The following is a 14,652-nucleotide window of genomic DNA, read 5'->3' as shown; positions in this document are numbered from 1 at the left end:
CTTACAAGAGAATGACAGCGGCTCGCAAAGTTGACATAACGTCCCGTTTTCTGTTCGTGGGTCTTCTGGTAGGTTAGGATAAGGGCACTTTAGTACGACCGTTTCTTGACGTTCTTGACGCCGATCTGTTCTTACTCTTAACTTAACCAGTTATTTTTTTTTAGTTCTTTATTTTATATTGATAGTTGTTGCTGTACCTTATTAATGTTTCCTTTGTAATTCCCCTTCATTCATTTGTATATTGTAATTATGTTCCCCCTTATTCTTTGCTTTTCTACTGATTGTAAATTAAGAATTTTTATTCACCCTTCAATCCTGAGGTTCTTACCAGGACACCAAAACTGAAGAGCATCATTTAAATGACATTTAACACGGACAAGATGAAGCTGAATAAAGCATTACCTCTTGTTACTAAGGTTTTATTTATTCATGACTGTTTATGTGGTGGAGGAGAGGGGGGGGGGGGGGTTAGATCACTTCTAATCATCTATAGTCCGTTCTCTTGATTTGCCTCAACGTACAAAATAAGGGGTATTAGTCACGATTTTGGGTGATCGCTTGTTATTTTAAAATAAAGTTAGTGGGATAACTTGACGCTGGAGAATGTTACGGAGTGGTAATGGCTCGTTGACTGACGAGCGATATCAACTCAACTCTGTCGAGAACAAGCTCTCGGGACAGAATGTTTTGACGGACTCTTTCAGAACCTCGGCAGCGTGTTTTGTGGTCCAAGCTCTCAGGACTGTGAATTAAGCAATGGAAATTGGTCACTTCTGGCCTCCCACCCCCTCCTAATCGTGTAGATCTACACATGTCTGCTAGACAGTGTGAAATAGATATAGAAACATCTGCTAGACAGTGTGAAATAGATGTAGAAACATCTGCTAGACAGTGTGAAATAGATATAGAAACATCTGCTAGACAGTGTGAAATATATATAGAAACATCTGCTAGACAGGGTGAAATAGATATAGAAACATCTGCTAGAGAATGTGAAGTAGATATAGAAACATCTTCTAGACAGTGTGAAATAGATATAGAAACATCTCCTAGACAGTGTGAAATAGATATAGAAACATCTGCAGTGTCAAATAGATGTAGAAACATCTGCGAGAGAATGTGAAATAGATATAGAAACATCTGCGAGAGAATGTGAAATAGATATAGAAACATCTGCTAGACAGTGTGACATATAAATTGTGTCCATCTTTATCACTATCTTTTCGAGAATAATTCTCAATAATCCTCTTAATATTATTATTTCCCTAAAATATTTCCTCCACTTTCCCAGCTCGGTTATGATAACAACTTGGACGGTACAAGCCTAGACCACTATACTCATGAAGTTTAAACCTTGATTCATGGCTACTTCTGCTGCACTAGGAGCTAAATGGTGTTCTAGATTTGGTGCCTTTTGATACGTATTTACTCTGCTGATATGCATTAGCCTGTCCTCCTGCTCGTGTACCTTCCGTGATATGCTGTCCTTTTTTGCCCAATCAATGTCAATGAGTATTTTTTAAGTGAGGATCACGTCTCCTTTGTTTCTTTTCACAACGACGTGAGGTTTAATGACTGAAATCCTTCCTCGTAGCTCATACCTGTTAACACTGGATCTAATCCGACCGGACAACTCTGGACCTTCTTTATCTTTGTCTAGTTGGGGTGAAATGGCCTTGGCGCACGTGTTGAAATATTTCAGAATTGCTCTGACAAATGTAAAATGGGTTCTAAAGGACTTTTTTGTTGTTGTTAACATTTTTTAGTAATGTAGTTTTTATGTTGACGTTGGTCTTGATTGAGGTGACTTTGATGTAGATATTTTAGTAGTTGGCGTTGATAGCGTAAATGTTGTGGTGGCGTTGATGACCACGACAAGGGTGGTGTTGATGACCACGACAAGGGTGGTGTTGATGACCACGACAAGGGTGGCGTTGATGACCAGGACAAGGGTGGTGTTGATGACCAGGACAAGGGTGGTGTTGATGACCACGACAAGGGTGGTGTTGATGACCAGGACAAGGGTGGTGTTGATGACCACGACAAGGGTGGTGTTGATGACCACGACAAGGGTGGCGTTGATGACCAGGACAAGGGTGGCGTTGATGACCAGGACAAGGGTGGTGTTGATGACCACGACAAGGGTGGCGTTGATGACCAGGACAAGGGTGGTGTTGATGACCAGGACAAGGGTGGTGTTGATGACCACGACAAGGGTGGTGTTGATGACCACGACAAGGGTGGTGTTGATGACCACGACAAGGGTGGTGTTGATGACCACGACAAGGGTGGTGTTGATGACCACGACAAGGGTGGTGTTGATGACCACGACAAGGGTGGTGTTGATGACCACGACAAGGGTGGTGTTGATGACCACGACAAGGGTGGTGTTGATGACCAGGACAAGGGTGGTGTTGATGACCACGACAAGGGTGGTGTTGATGACCACGACAAGGGTGGTGTTGATGACCACGACAAGGGTGGTGTTGATGACCACGACAAGGGTGGTGTTGATGACCACGACAAGGGTGGTGTTGATGACCAGGACAAGGGTGTTGATGACGATGGTCTGGATACGGGTAATTTTGACTGGAGTTACCGTGAAGAGTGGCGGGTTACCGGGAGTGGTGCTGACGACAAGGTGTTGATGGGAATAGAACTGATGAGGAAAGTACTGATGGAAGGGTTTAGATGGTTTGGTCACACTGTTGGTGGTATATATACGGGGGTATTATTGTTTACATTGTTATTGATGGTGTGGTATTGATGGGGGAGGTCTTTGTTCAGTGGTATTGATGGTGTGGTATTGATAGTGTGGTATTGATGGTGTGGTATTGATGGGGGAGGTCTTTGTTCAGTGGTATTGATGGTGTGGTATTGATAGTGTGGTATTGATGGTGTGGTATTGATGGTGTGGTATTGATGGTGTGGTATTGATGGGGGAGGTCTTTGTTCAGTGGTATTGATGGTGTGGTATTGATAGTGTGGTATTGATGGTGTGGTATTGATGGTGTGGTATTGATGGGGGAGGTCTTTGTTCAGTGGTATTGATGGTGTGGTATTGATGGGGGAGGTCTTTGTTCAGTGGTATTGATGGTGTGGTATTGATGGGGGAGGTCTTTGTTCAGTGGTATTGATGGTGTGGTATTGATGGGGGAGGTCTTTGTTCAGTGGTATTGATAGGGGAGGTCTTTGTTCAGTGGTATTGATGGGGGAGGTCTTTGTTCAGTGATATTGATGGGGGAGGTCTTTGTTCAGTGGTATTGATGTGGTGGTATTGACGGCGGAGGTCTTTGTTCAGTGGTATTGATGGTGTGGTATTGATGGGGGAGGTCTTTGTTCAGTGGTATTGATGGTGTGGTATTAATGGGGGAGGTCTTTGTTCAGTGGTATTGATGGGGGAGGTCTTTGTTCAGTGGTATTGATGGGGGAGGTCTTTGTTCAGTGGTATTGATGGGGGAGGTCTTTGTTCAGTGGTATTGATGGTGTGGTATTGATGGGGGGCAGGTCTTTGTTCAGTGGTATTGATGGGGGAGGTCTTTGTTCAGTAGTATTGATGGGGGAGGTCTTTGTTCAGTGGTATTGATGGGGGAGGTCTTTGTTCAGTGGTATTGATGTGGTGGTATTGATGGGGGAGGTCTTTGTTCAGTGGTATTGATGGTGTGGTATTGATGGGGGGGCAGGTCTTTGTTCAGTGGTATTGATGGGGGAGGTCTTTGTTCAGTAGTATTGATGGGGGAGGTCTTTGTTCAGTGGTATTGATGGGGGAGGTCTTTGTTCAGTGGTATTGATGTGGTGGTATTGATGGGGGAGGTCTTTGTTCAGTGGTATTGATGTGGTGGTATTGACGGGGGAGGTCTTTGTTCAGTGGTATTGATGTGGTGGTATTGATGGGGGAGGTCTTTGTTCAGTGGTATTGATGGGGGAGGTCTTTGTTCAGTGGTATTGATGTGGTGGTATTGATGGGGGAGGTCTTTGTTCAGTGGAATTGATGTGGTGGTATTAATGGGGGAGGTCTTTGTTCAGTAGTATTGATGTGGTGGTATTGATGGGGGAGGTCTTTGTTCAGTGGTATTGATGGTGTGGTATTGTTGGTGTGGTATTGATGGGGAAGGTCTTTGTTCAGTGGTATTGATGTGGTAGTATAGATGGGGTGGTATTGATGGGGGAGGTCTTTTTTCAGTGGTATTGATAGTGTGGTATTGATGGGGAGGTCTTTGTTCAGTGATATTGATGGGAGAGGTCTTTGTTCAGTGGTATTGATGGGGGAGGTCTTTGTTCAGTGGTTTTGATGTAGTGGTATTGACGGGGGAGGTCTTTGTTCAGTGGTATTGATGTGGTGGTATTGACGGGGGAGGTCTTTGTTCAGTGGTATTGATGTGGCGGTATTGATGGGGGAGGTCTTTGTTCAGTGGTATTGATGTGGTGGTATTGATGGGGGAGGTCTTTGTTCAGTGGTATTGATGTGGTGGTATTGACGAGGGAGGTCTTTGTTCAGTGGTATTGATGTGGTGGTATTGATGGGGGAGGTCTTTGTTCAGTGGTATTGATGTGGTGGTATTGATGGGGGAGGTCTTTGTTCAGTGGTATTGATGTGGTGGTATTAATAGGGGAGGTCTTTGTTCAGTGGTATTGATGTGGTGGTATTGATGGGGGAGGTCTTTGTTCAGTGGTATTGATGGTGTGGTAATGATGGTGTGGTATTGATGGGGAAGGTCTTTGTTCAGTGGTATTGATGTGGTAGTATAGATGGGGTGGTATTGATGGGGGAGGTCTTTTTTCAGTGGTATTGATAGTGTGGTATTGATGGGGAGGTCTTTGTTCAGTGATAGTGATGGGGGAGGTCTTTGTTCAGTGGTATTGATGGGGGAGGTCTTTGTTCAGTGGTTTTGATGTAGTGGTATTGACGGGGGAGGTCTTTGTTCAGTGGTATTGATGTGGTGGTATTGACGGGGGAGGTCTTTGTTCAGTGGTATTGATGTGGTGGTATTGATGGGGGAGGTCTTTGTTCAGTGGTATTGATGTGGTGGTATTGATGGGGGACGTCTTTGTTCAGTGGTATTGATGTGGTGGTATTAATGGGGGAGGTCTTTGTTCAGTGGTATTGATGTGGTGGTATTGATAGGGGGAGGTCTTAGTTCAGTGGTATTGATGGTGTGGTATTGATGGGGAAGGTCTTTGTTCAGTGGTATTGATGTGGTAGTATAGATGGGGTGGTATTGATGGGGGAGGTCTTTTTTCAGTGGTATTGATAGTGTGGTATTGATGGGGAGATCTTTGTTCAGTGATATTGATGGGGAAGGTCTTTGTTCAGTGGTATTGATGGGGGAGGTCTTTGTTCAGTGGTTTTGATGTAGTGGTATTGACGGGGGAGGTCTTTGTTCAGTGGTATTGATGGTGTGGTATTGATGGGGAAGGTCTTTGTTCAGTGGTATTGATGTGGTAGTGTAGATGGGGTGGTATTGATGGGGAGGTCTTTGTTCAGTGGTATTGATGGTGTGGTATTGATGGTGTGGTATTGATGGGGGAGAACTTTGTTCAATGGATTCGATGTGGTGGTACTGATGGGGGGGTTTTTGTTCAGTGGCATTTATGGGGTGGTATTGATGGTGTGGTATTTATGGGGGGTATTGATAGTGAGGTCTTTGTTCAGTGATATTGATGGGGGTATTGATGGGAGGTATTGATGGGGTGGTATTGATGGGGGGTATTGATGGGAGGTATTGATGGGGTGGTATTGATGGGGTGGTATTGATGGGGGGTATTGATGGGGTGGTATTGATGGGTGGTATTGATATGAAGGTCTTTGTTCAGTGGTATTGATGGGGGTATTGATGGGGAGGTCTTTGTTCAGTGGTATTGATGGGGGAGGTCTTTGTTCAGTGGTATTGATGGGGGAGGTCTTTGTTCAGTGGTATTGATGGTGTGGTATTGATGGGGAAGGTCTTTGTTCAGTGGTTTTGATGTAGTGGTATTGACGGGGGAGGTCTTTGTTCAGTGGTATTGATGGTGTGGTATTGATGGGGATAGTCTTTGTTCAGTGGTATTGATGTGGTAGTATAGATGGGGTGGTATTGATGGGGAGGTCTTTGTTCAGTGGTACTGATGGGGGGGTATTGATGGGGGAGGTCTTTGTTCAGTGGTATTGATGGGTGTATTGATGGGGAGGTCTTTGTTCAGTGGTATTGATGGGGGTATTGATTGGGAGGTCTTTGTTCAGTGGTATTGATGGGTGTATTGATGGTGAGGTCTTTGTTCAGTGGTATTGATAGGGGGTATTGATGGTGAGGTCTTTGTTCAGTGGTATTGATGGCGGGTATTGATGGCGGGTATTGATGGGGAGGTCTTTGTTCAGTGGTATTGATGTGGGGGTATTGATGAGGAGGTCTTTGTTCAGTGGTATTGATGGGGTGGTCTTTGTTCAGTGGTATTGATGGGGTGGTCTTTGTTCAGTGGTATTGATGGGGAGGTCTTTGTTCAGTGGTATTGATGGGGTGGTCTTTGTTCAGTGGTATTGATGGGGTGGTCTGTCTCAGGCATTGGGTGCTGGAACCAGTTTTAAACTGTTCTGGAAATTATTGAGGTGCTGTGAAGCTCATGCTGTGATGGTGCTGAGGCTCATGCTGTGATGGTGCTGTAATGGTGCTGTGATGGTGCTGTGATGGTTGTTACGTACCCCTATAAGATACGTAAGTAAATAAATTAATATGTACATTTATAATTGTGTGTAAATTACAAGCATGTATATTGATATACTTATATGTTCTATGCAAACGTACATTCATGTTACAGTGTTGGCGTTAGGCCCAACGTATCGTGGGAATGATTGTTTTATTTCTTTGTGTGCTCAGTTTTCCCATGGGAACTAATGATTTATATGTGATCATATGTGGGTAACAGAGGTGAATAATAATTGAGTGAACTGTATCTGGCAAATTGTCGTGGGATCGTCCGTTGCTGGGTGTGCATGCCATTATTCCCTTCTGTATGCATATTTTAATTACTATGTAAAGAAATAATTACCTTATGTTTGTATATCAATATGTATTAATTATTCATTAAGTTAGTTTAAGATTACTCTTGTCACAATGTATTGCTCCATTGTTGAAATAATAAATATTGTAACTTTGGCAAATTGTTCGCGGGGCAAGGCAATGTGTTTTGATTCCCGCGTTATGTTATTCAGTAGCTGATCCGGAACCAGAGAGTTAGCACCTGTGGAGTTAAGTTATACATTTTTGTTCTGTCATAGCCATACATATAATAATTTTAATTTAATGTCTGGAAGATACAGTGATATTTTTAATGTGATATATTGTGACCAAATAATCATCTGTTTGCTATTGAGATTTATTTAATATATATCTTATAAGATTCTGTATCTATTCTTCAGTCCTAAGGAAGATTTATTATTGTGCTCATTACTTATCAAGGGGTTATACTGGTGATTCGCTATTGAGAACAGCAGTTGTCTCGTATCCCTAGACGTAATTAAATCTTGGCTGCTGTAGGGTCACGAGCCGTAACGTACGATAGGTAACAAAGAGTTATGGGGGCCTGTGCCGGGAAATATTGTTCCCACTCTAACTTAACTATGCTAATCTAACCTTGCCTTCCTAGGTACCATTGTGTCAAGTGTCTGTGTGTTTCTTAAGAACTATTCCATGTGCCAAGCAAGCCTTCCTGTGTGTCAAGTAACAACGTTTCACGATTTTGAGGTAAGTCATCCTATATATTTTGTTTGTGCAGTGAGGCCAAGCGAATTTTCAGTGTGGTGACAATTTTACAGTGAAGTGTAGTGCAGTGCCATTGTTTTTAATTATTGTTGTGAATCAAGTGCCAAGTGTTAGTAACAATGGAGGAGAAAGTTGCAGCGTTGTTGGCTCACCCAGACTTTGAAGGGATTCAGAACCTTAAAAAGACTGAGTTAATACAAATGGCAAATCAGTTGGATTTGACCGCCAACAATAGAATGGTTAAAGCCCAAATATTGAAAGTCATTGTGACGCATTTTGTTGAGAATGGGGAGTTAGAGGAAGAAATTCTAGAGGAGTTAAGAGAGGAGTCGAGTGATCAGATGACGTTAAAGCATCTTGAGTTAGAAGCTCGCCAATTAGAGATTGAAGCTCAAAAAGAACAGAAAATATTAGAGGCTGAAGCTCGTCAAAGAGAGATTGAAGCTCAACAGCAACAACAAATATTAGAGGCTGAAGCTCAGCAAAGGGAGCTTGAGACTAGGCGTTTAGAAATTGCGGTACAGTTGCAAATAGAAGCCACAAAAAAGCAACAATTAGAGATTCAACAACAAATGGCTGACACTAACTTCAGGCTTGAATCACAGCGTATGGCAGCTGGGCATGGAAATACTAGTAATGTTTCAATAAATAGTGATAATAATCCCATCAGGATGAATAAGTATATAGAGTTGCCCAAGTTCAATGAGGAGGATCCTGAGGTTTTCTTTGCACATTTTTATAAAATTGCCATCAGTATGAACTGGCCAAGGGATTAGTGGGGTAGCCATTATGCAGTCTCAATTTAAGGGGCGTAGTCAGGAGGTTTTTACATCCCTACCTGACGCTCATAGTTTTGATTATGAATTTGTAAAGAAAAGCATCCTAAATGCGTACCAGTTAAATCCAGAGGCACACAGGCAAAAGTTCAGAAACCTAAGGAGGATAAGGGATCAGACAATAACAGATTTTACTCGTCAGAAGACGAATTTTTGCAACAGATGGTTAAAGTCACTGTCAGTCACTGACTTTGATGCTCTAAAGAATCTTCTTATAATGGAAGAAGTATTGTCATGTCTCCCAGACCAGTTGTCTACTTTTATGGCAGAACAAAAGAATGTAACAGACATTTATGAGCTGTCAAAGCTCGCGGATGAGCATGAGTTGTTGACTAAGGCCCCGTTTACGGCCACTTCACCTAAGTCTAGTCGTAGAGTAAATTATAATGCTCATCGAACTCCTTATCAGTATAAGTCTCCTCCTGGTGCGACAGTTACTCCCGTGAACTCTTCTCTTACTAACCCTAAGATGGTTACTCCATTGCCAGGATCATCTAAGCCTAGTAATGCTAATTCTAAACCGGCAGTTGGTTCTACCAGTGTGTCCACTGTCAAGCATTGTACCCATTGTAAGAGAAGGGGGCATGTGATTTCTTCATGTTTTAGTTTGCATCCTGAACTACGGCCAACTGGTCTTATTATGAGTAAAGGATTGCAACCTATTAATTCTTCATGTATTACAGTCAGTCCCAATTGGATGGCTGAATTCAAACCCTATATTTCCACAGGTACCTTATTATGTAATAATGGTAGACATAAGACTGTTCAATTACTCCGTGATACTGGAGCTTCACAGTCTCTTATTACCTAGAAGGTACTTGATGATGTTGACACCCGAGATCTGGGTGAAGTTGTGCTTCTCCAAGGTATTGCCGGTAGTGTGCAACCAGTGTCCTTATTGCAAGTTAACCTTGATTCTAAATATACTTCAGGATGGTGTAATGTTGGTGTAAGTAAACAACTGCCCATTCCTGGGGTAGACATTATTCTAGGTAATGATTTTGGAAACCAAATGGTTGTAGGGCCCAAGTGTCCCATCATGTTAACTAAACCCCATAATGTATTAGCTCAACCAGAAGCAGATGATGATATTATTTACCCTGCTTGTGTTGTTACTAGATCAATGGGACAAACAGGTGAGAGTAATCCTGTCTTCACTGAGGTTGCTGTTCCCAAGACCAGGACCCCTTCAGTAAAGGAGTGGGAGGTGGATCTTGAGGATTCCTTTATGACTCGACTGGATGATGAGAGTGAGGCCGTAGTAGAAGCCCCGCCGAACCTAAATCACAAGGAAAGTGAAGGTGAGGAGGCTGAACTATCTGTACCTTGCCCGCTTGTCTCCAGTGCGCCAGTTGTCGAGAGTGAGGCCGAAGTAGTTATGACTCCATTTTATTCTGATCAATCGGGAAAAGAGATCAAGCTACTAGGTTCTTGCCCGCTCGCTGCTGAGTCTGAGTCATTGCCCTTAAGTGTTGTACAGACTACTGATCCTAGTTTAAGTAAGTGTATTTCTGAGGCTCCTGATAATGTTGATGCATTGGAGAAAGGGACGGGTTTCTTCTTCAAGGATCGACTTCTGATGAGAAGGTGGAGACCCAAGGGAACTCCCTCTTCAGATGATTGTGAGATTAGAACCCAACTCGTTGTCCCCAATGATTATCGTAGGCAGGTCCTGCAGGCTGCACATGATGACCCCATGGGAGGTCATCAAGGTATCACGAATATGTACCATAAGATAAGTAAATATTTTTTCTGGCCAAAGTTAAAGAAAGACGTGGTCAGATATTGTCATAACTGTGTACCCTGTCAAATTGTTGGTAAACCAAATCAATCTGTACCTAGAGCACCATTGCAACCTATTGTAGTTCCTGATGAACCATTTACTCATGTTGTAATTGATTGTGTAGGTCCTTTACCTAAGACTAAGTCAGGTAACATGTTTTTGTTCACTCTCATGTGTATGACTACTAGATTTCCTGAAGCTTATGCTCTACGGAATACCAAGGCTCATAATCTCATCAAGTGTCTTGAAAGATTCTTTTCGTTGTTTGGAATGCCTAGAGTTATTCAGAGTGACAATGGGGGAAATTTTGTTTCTAAAGTTTTCAGAACTTTTTGCGAATCCCGAGGGATTCGGCACAAATTATCCAGTCCATATCATCCACAAAGCCAAGGTGGGCTTGAACGTTTCCACCAGACTTTAAAACAAATGCTGAAGACAACCGGAGAAACTCATCCACGTAATTGGGATGAGAATCTCACCTTTGTGTTGTTTGCTGCTAGAGAAGGGCTACAAGAGTCATTGGGCTGTTCACCCTTTGAACTAGTGTTTGGTCACCAAGTAAGAGGTCCTCTTAAAATGCTACAAGAAAAGTTGTTGGGAGATGTCTCTGTTCATCAGAGTGGATTGTACTTGAGTGAGGTCAAGGCCAAGTTGTGTCGGGCTCGTGAGTTGGCGAAAGAACATCTGGGAAGGACTCAACAAGCCATGAAAGTAAGATATGACAAGAAGTTCAAAGCTAAGCTCAGGTCTTTTGCTGTCGGAGATTTGGTGTTGGTGTTGAAACCTCGTATGGGGACTTCCATGTCCCATAAGTTCGCCGGACCCTACCAAGTGGTAGAGAAGGTGGGAGACCTAACTTATAAACTAATTAGCCCTAATCTTTCAGAACCCCAAATGACTGTACACATTAACAGATTAAAGCTTATGTTGGACCTGGTGTAGTAGCTTGTTTTAGTCGGGAAGAGTTACCACCTGAGGATAATTGTAGTGAGGGACATGTTGTTAATATTCAACTTCTCAGTTCCAGTTCCAATGGCAGGGAGATGCTATGTCATTTACAGGAGGAACAACGTGATGAGTTCCAGGTTCTGCTGGACAACCATACATCTCTGTTTGGGGAGGTTCCTACCCAGACCCACCTCATCACACACGACATTCAGCTCCTGGACAGCACCCCCATTCGACAACATCCGTACCGAGTGAATCCCGAAAAGAGGAAAATTATACAAGCAGAAGTGGAATATCTGCTCCAGCATGATTTCATTCGGCCAAGTCAAAGTACTTGGAGCTCTCCGTGTTTGTTAGTGCCAAAACCAGATGGAACCTGGAGATTGTGCGTGGATTATAGGAAACTGAACAAGAACACTACAGTGGACGTTTTTCCTTTACCCTTGTTGGAGGAATGTATTGAGTCCATAGGCCATGCCGAATATGTAAGTAAGCTTGATTTGTCAAAAGGCTATTACCAAATTCCATTAACAGAGTATGCTAGAGAGGTTACTGCTTTTGTTACACCTGATGGTGCGTATGAATTTAATGTCATGCCATTCGGTTTGAGAAATGCACCTGCTACTTTTCAAAGACTCATGAATTTCTTACTCAAGGATGTGCCAGATTGTAGGGCCTACCTTGATGACATTGTTTTGTACAGTAAGAATTGGGCAGATCATCTCTTAGGCCTTAAGAACTTGTTTACAGTGTTGAAAAACGCAAAGTTAACCATAAATATGAATAAGTGTAGTTGGGCAAGAGGTACGATAACTTATCTTGGACACGAGGTAGGACAAGGTAAGATTATCCCCTTACAAGATAAGATTCAAGCCATTGTGGACTACCCAGTGTTAACCAATAAGAAAGGAGTCCAACGGTTTATTGGTATGTGTGCATACTATAGGCGTTATTGTAGAAATTTTTCAACAGTAGCTGCTCCTTTGACTAATTTGTTACGCAAGCAAGTAAAGTTTCAGTGGACACAAGATTGTCAGAATGCTTTTCAGAACCTAAAGGGCATATTGTCCACCTCACCTATTCTTGCTAGTCCCCAATTTGATAAACCGTTTATATTACACATTGATGCGTCAGATGTTGGAATAGGTGCTGTGCTTATTCAAGTTGGTTTAGACAAGATTGAGCATCCTGTGTATTATTACTCTAGAAAATTTAATGCAGCTCAGAGAAATTATTCCGTGGTAGAAAAGGAGGCGTTGGGTCTTATATTGTCAATTAAGAAGTTTGAGATTTACTTATCAGGAAACAAAGTGTTAGTATTTACAGACCACAACCCCCTTATCTTTATAAATATGATGAAAGTCAAGAACCAACGAATTCTGCGCTGGTCATTGTTTTTGCAGGAATTTAATGTAGAAATCAAACATATTCCAGGCAGGCAAAATGTTATTGCTGATGCTTTGTCAAGAAGTTTTGATGTACCATAAATGAAATGTTTCTTTTCACTTAACATTTTTACTTCGGAAAAAATGCCATTGATCTTCAATCCATTGTATTTTTTTTCTTGGAGGTGGAAGTGTTACGTACCCCTATAAGATACGTAAGTAAATAAATTAATATGTACATTTATTATTGTGTGTAAATTACAAGCATGTATATTGATATACTTATATGTTCTATGCAAACGTACATTCATGTTACAGTGTTGGCGTTAGGCCCAACGTATCGTGGGAATGATTGTTTTATTTCTTTGTGTGCTCAGTTTTCCCATGGGAACTAATGATTTATATGTGATCATATGTGGGTAACAGAGGTGAATAATAATTGAGTGAACTGTATCTGGCAAATTGTCGTGGGATCGTCCGTTGCTGGGTGTGCATGCCATTATTCCCTTCTGTATGCATATTTTAATTACTATGTAAAGAAATAATTACCTTATGTTTGTATATCAATATGTATTAATTATTCATTAAGTTAGTTTAAGATTACTCTTGTCACAATGTATTGCTCCATTGTTGAAATAATAAATATTGTAACTTTGGCAAATTGTTCGCGGGGCAAGGCAATGTGTTTTGATTCCCGCGTTATGTTATTCAGTAGCTGATCCGGAACCAGAGAGTTAGCACCTGTGGAGTTAAGTTATACATTTTTGTTCTGTCATACCCATACATATAATAATTTTAATTTAATGTCTGGAAGATACAGTGATATTTTTAATGTGATATATTGTGACCAAATAATCATCTGTTTGCTATTGAGATTTATTTAATATATATCTTATAAGATTCTGTATCTATTCTTCAGTCCTAAGGAAGATTTATTATTGTGCTCATTACTTATCAAGGGGTTATACTGGTGATTCGCTATTGAGAACAGCAGTTGTCTCGTATCCCTAGACGTAATTAAATCTTGGCTGCTGTAGGGTCACGAGCCGTAACGTACGATAGGTAACAATGGTGCTGTGAGGGGGAGATGCTGTGAGGGTGCTGTGAGGGGGAGATGCTGTGAGGGTGCTGTGAGGGGGAGATGCTGTGAGGGGGAGATGCTGTGATGGTGCTGTGAGGGGGAGATGCTGTGATGGTGCTGTGAGGGTGCTGTGAGGGGGAGATGCTGTGAGGGGGAGATGCTGTGATAGAATTACTCCCTGGGCCTCTTTTTTCAATAATTAATCAGGTTCCGCTCTATCTATTACCGGACTTTGGGGCCTGATTTATCATTATTACTGCTATTTCTCCGGATATCTGGGATTAATGCCTCTAGAGGCCCTCAACACTGCCACCGTGAGTAACCAACACACACACACAGCAGCCCGTCCTCCTAAGGTTCCCAACGTCAAGAAACCGTCGTACTAAAGTGAACTTATCCTAGGCTACCAGAAGACCAATAACCGAAAATGGGACAGTACATCAATTTCGCCAGTCGCTACTATTTTCTAGTACGACGATTTTTGGTCTTAGAGTATTGCGACGTTCGAGTTCCACACACGTAGAAGTGTTGATGAGGGAATCAGCGATGATACTAGTATACAGCTCTCGTTTTCTTGAAGATTGTCACAAGTAGAGTACAGATGTCGGCAAGATTGATCTATTACGAGCTGGCACTTAGAACTCGCTGGCTCCAACAGCGGGTCTTTTAACAGCACTTTGACGAGTGATGAGTTTAATGTTCCCCAACGATAACTTGTCATTTCTTTTTGCTAAATATTGACTTGGTTTCAGACATAGTTTTCTTTAATATTCTGAAACAAATCAAGGATGTGTGTTCACAAACATGGACAAATGTAATCATGAGATTGGAATTAAATGTTAGCATAGACTGGGCACTGCAATTGCAGAAACTCTCAGAATTC

At 42.1% G+C, this 14,652-nt stretch overlaps 1 protein-coding gene across 1 annotated transcript in view; it reads left to right on the top strand.

Annotated features, from left to right (window-relative positions):
• The first annotated feature begins 1,298 nt into the window (after positions 1 to 1,298).
• LOC138370878 (germ cell nuclear acidic protein-like) overlaps positions 1,299 to 14,652 on the top strand; it is a 54,361-nt gene continuing 41,007 nt past the window's right edge. The window contains exons 1-2 of the mRNA XM_069335507.1: positions 1,299 to 1,316; positions 1,844 to 2,216. Coding sequence (XP_069191608.1) covers positions 1,299 to 1,316; positions 1,844 to 2,216 — 391 coding nt within the window. The remainder of the gene's footprint in view (positions 1,317 to 1,843; positions 2,217 to 14,652) is intronic.

The sequence above is a fragment of the Procambarus clarkii genome, chromosome 4 (genome assembly GCF_040958095.1).
Source record: "Procambarus clarkii isolate CNS0578487 chromosome 4, FALCON_Pclarkii_2.0, whole genome shotgun sequence".
Taxonomy (NCBI): domain Eukaryota; kingdom Metazoa; phylum Arthropoda; class Malacostraca; order Decapoda; family Cambaridae; genus Procambarus; species Procambarus clarkii.
The sequence above is the reverse complement of the archived record's forward strand: the minus strand, read 5'-3'. Positions and strand labels throughout refer to the sequence as shown.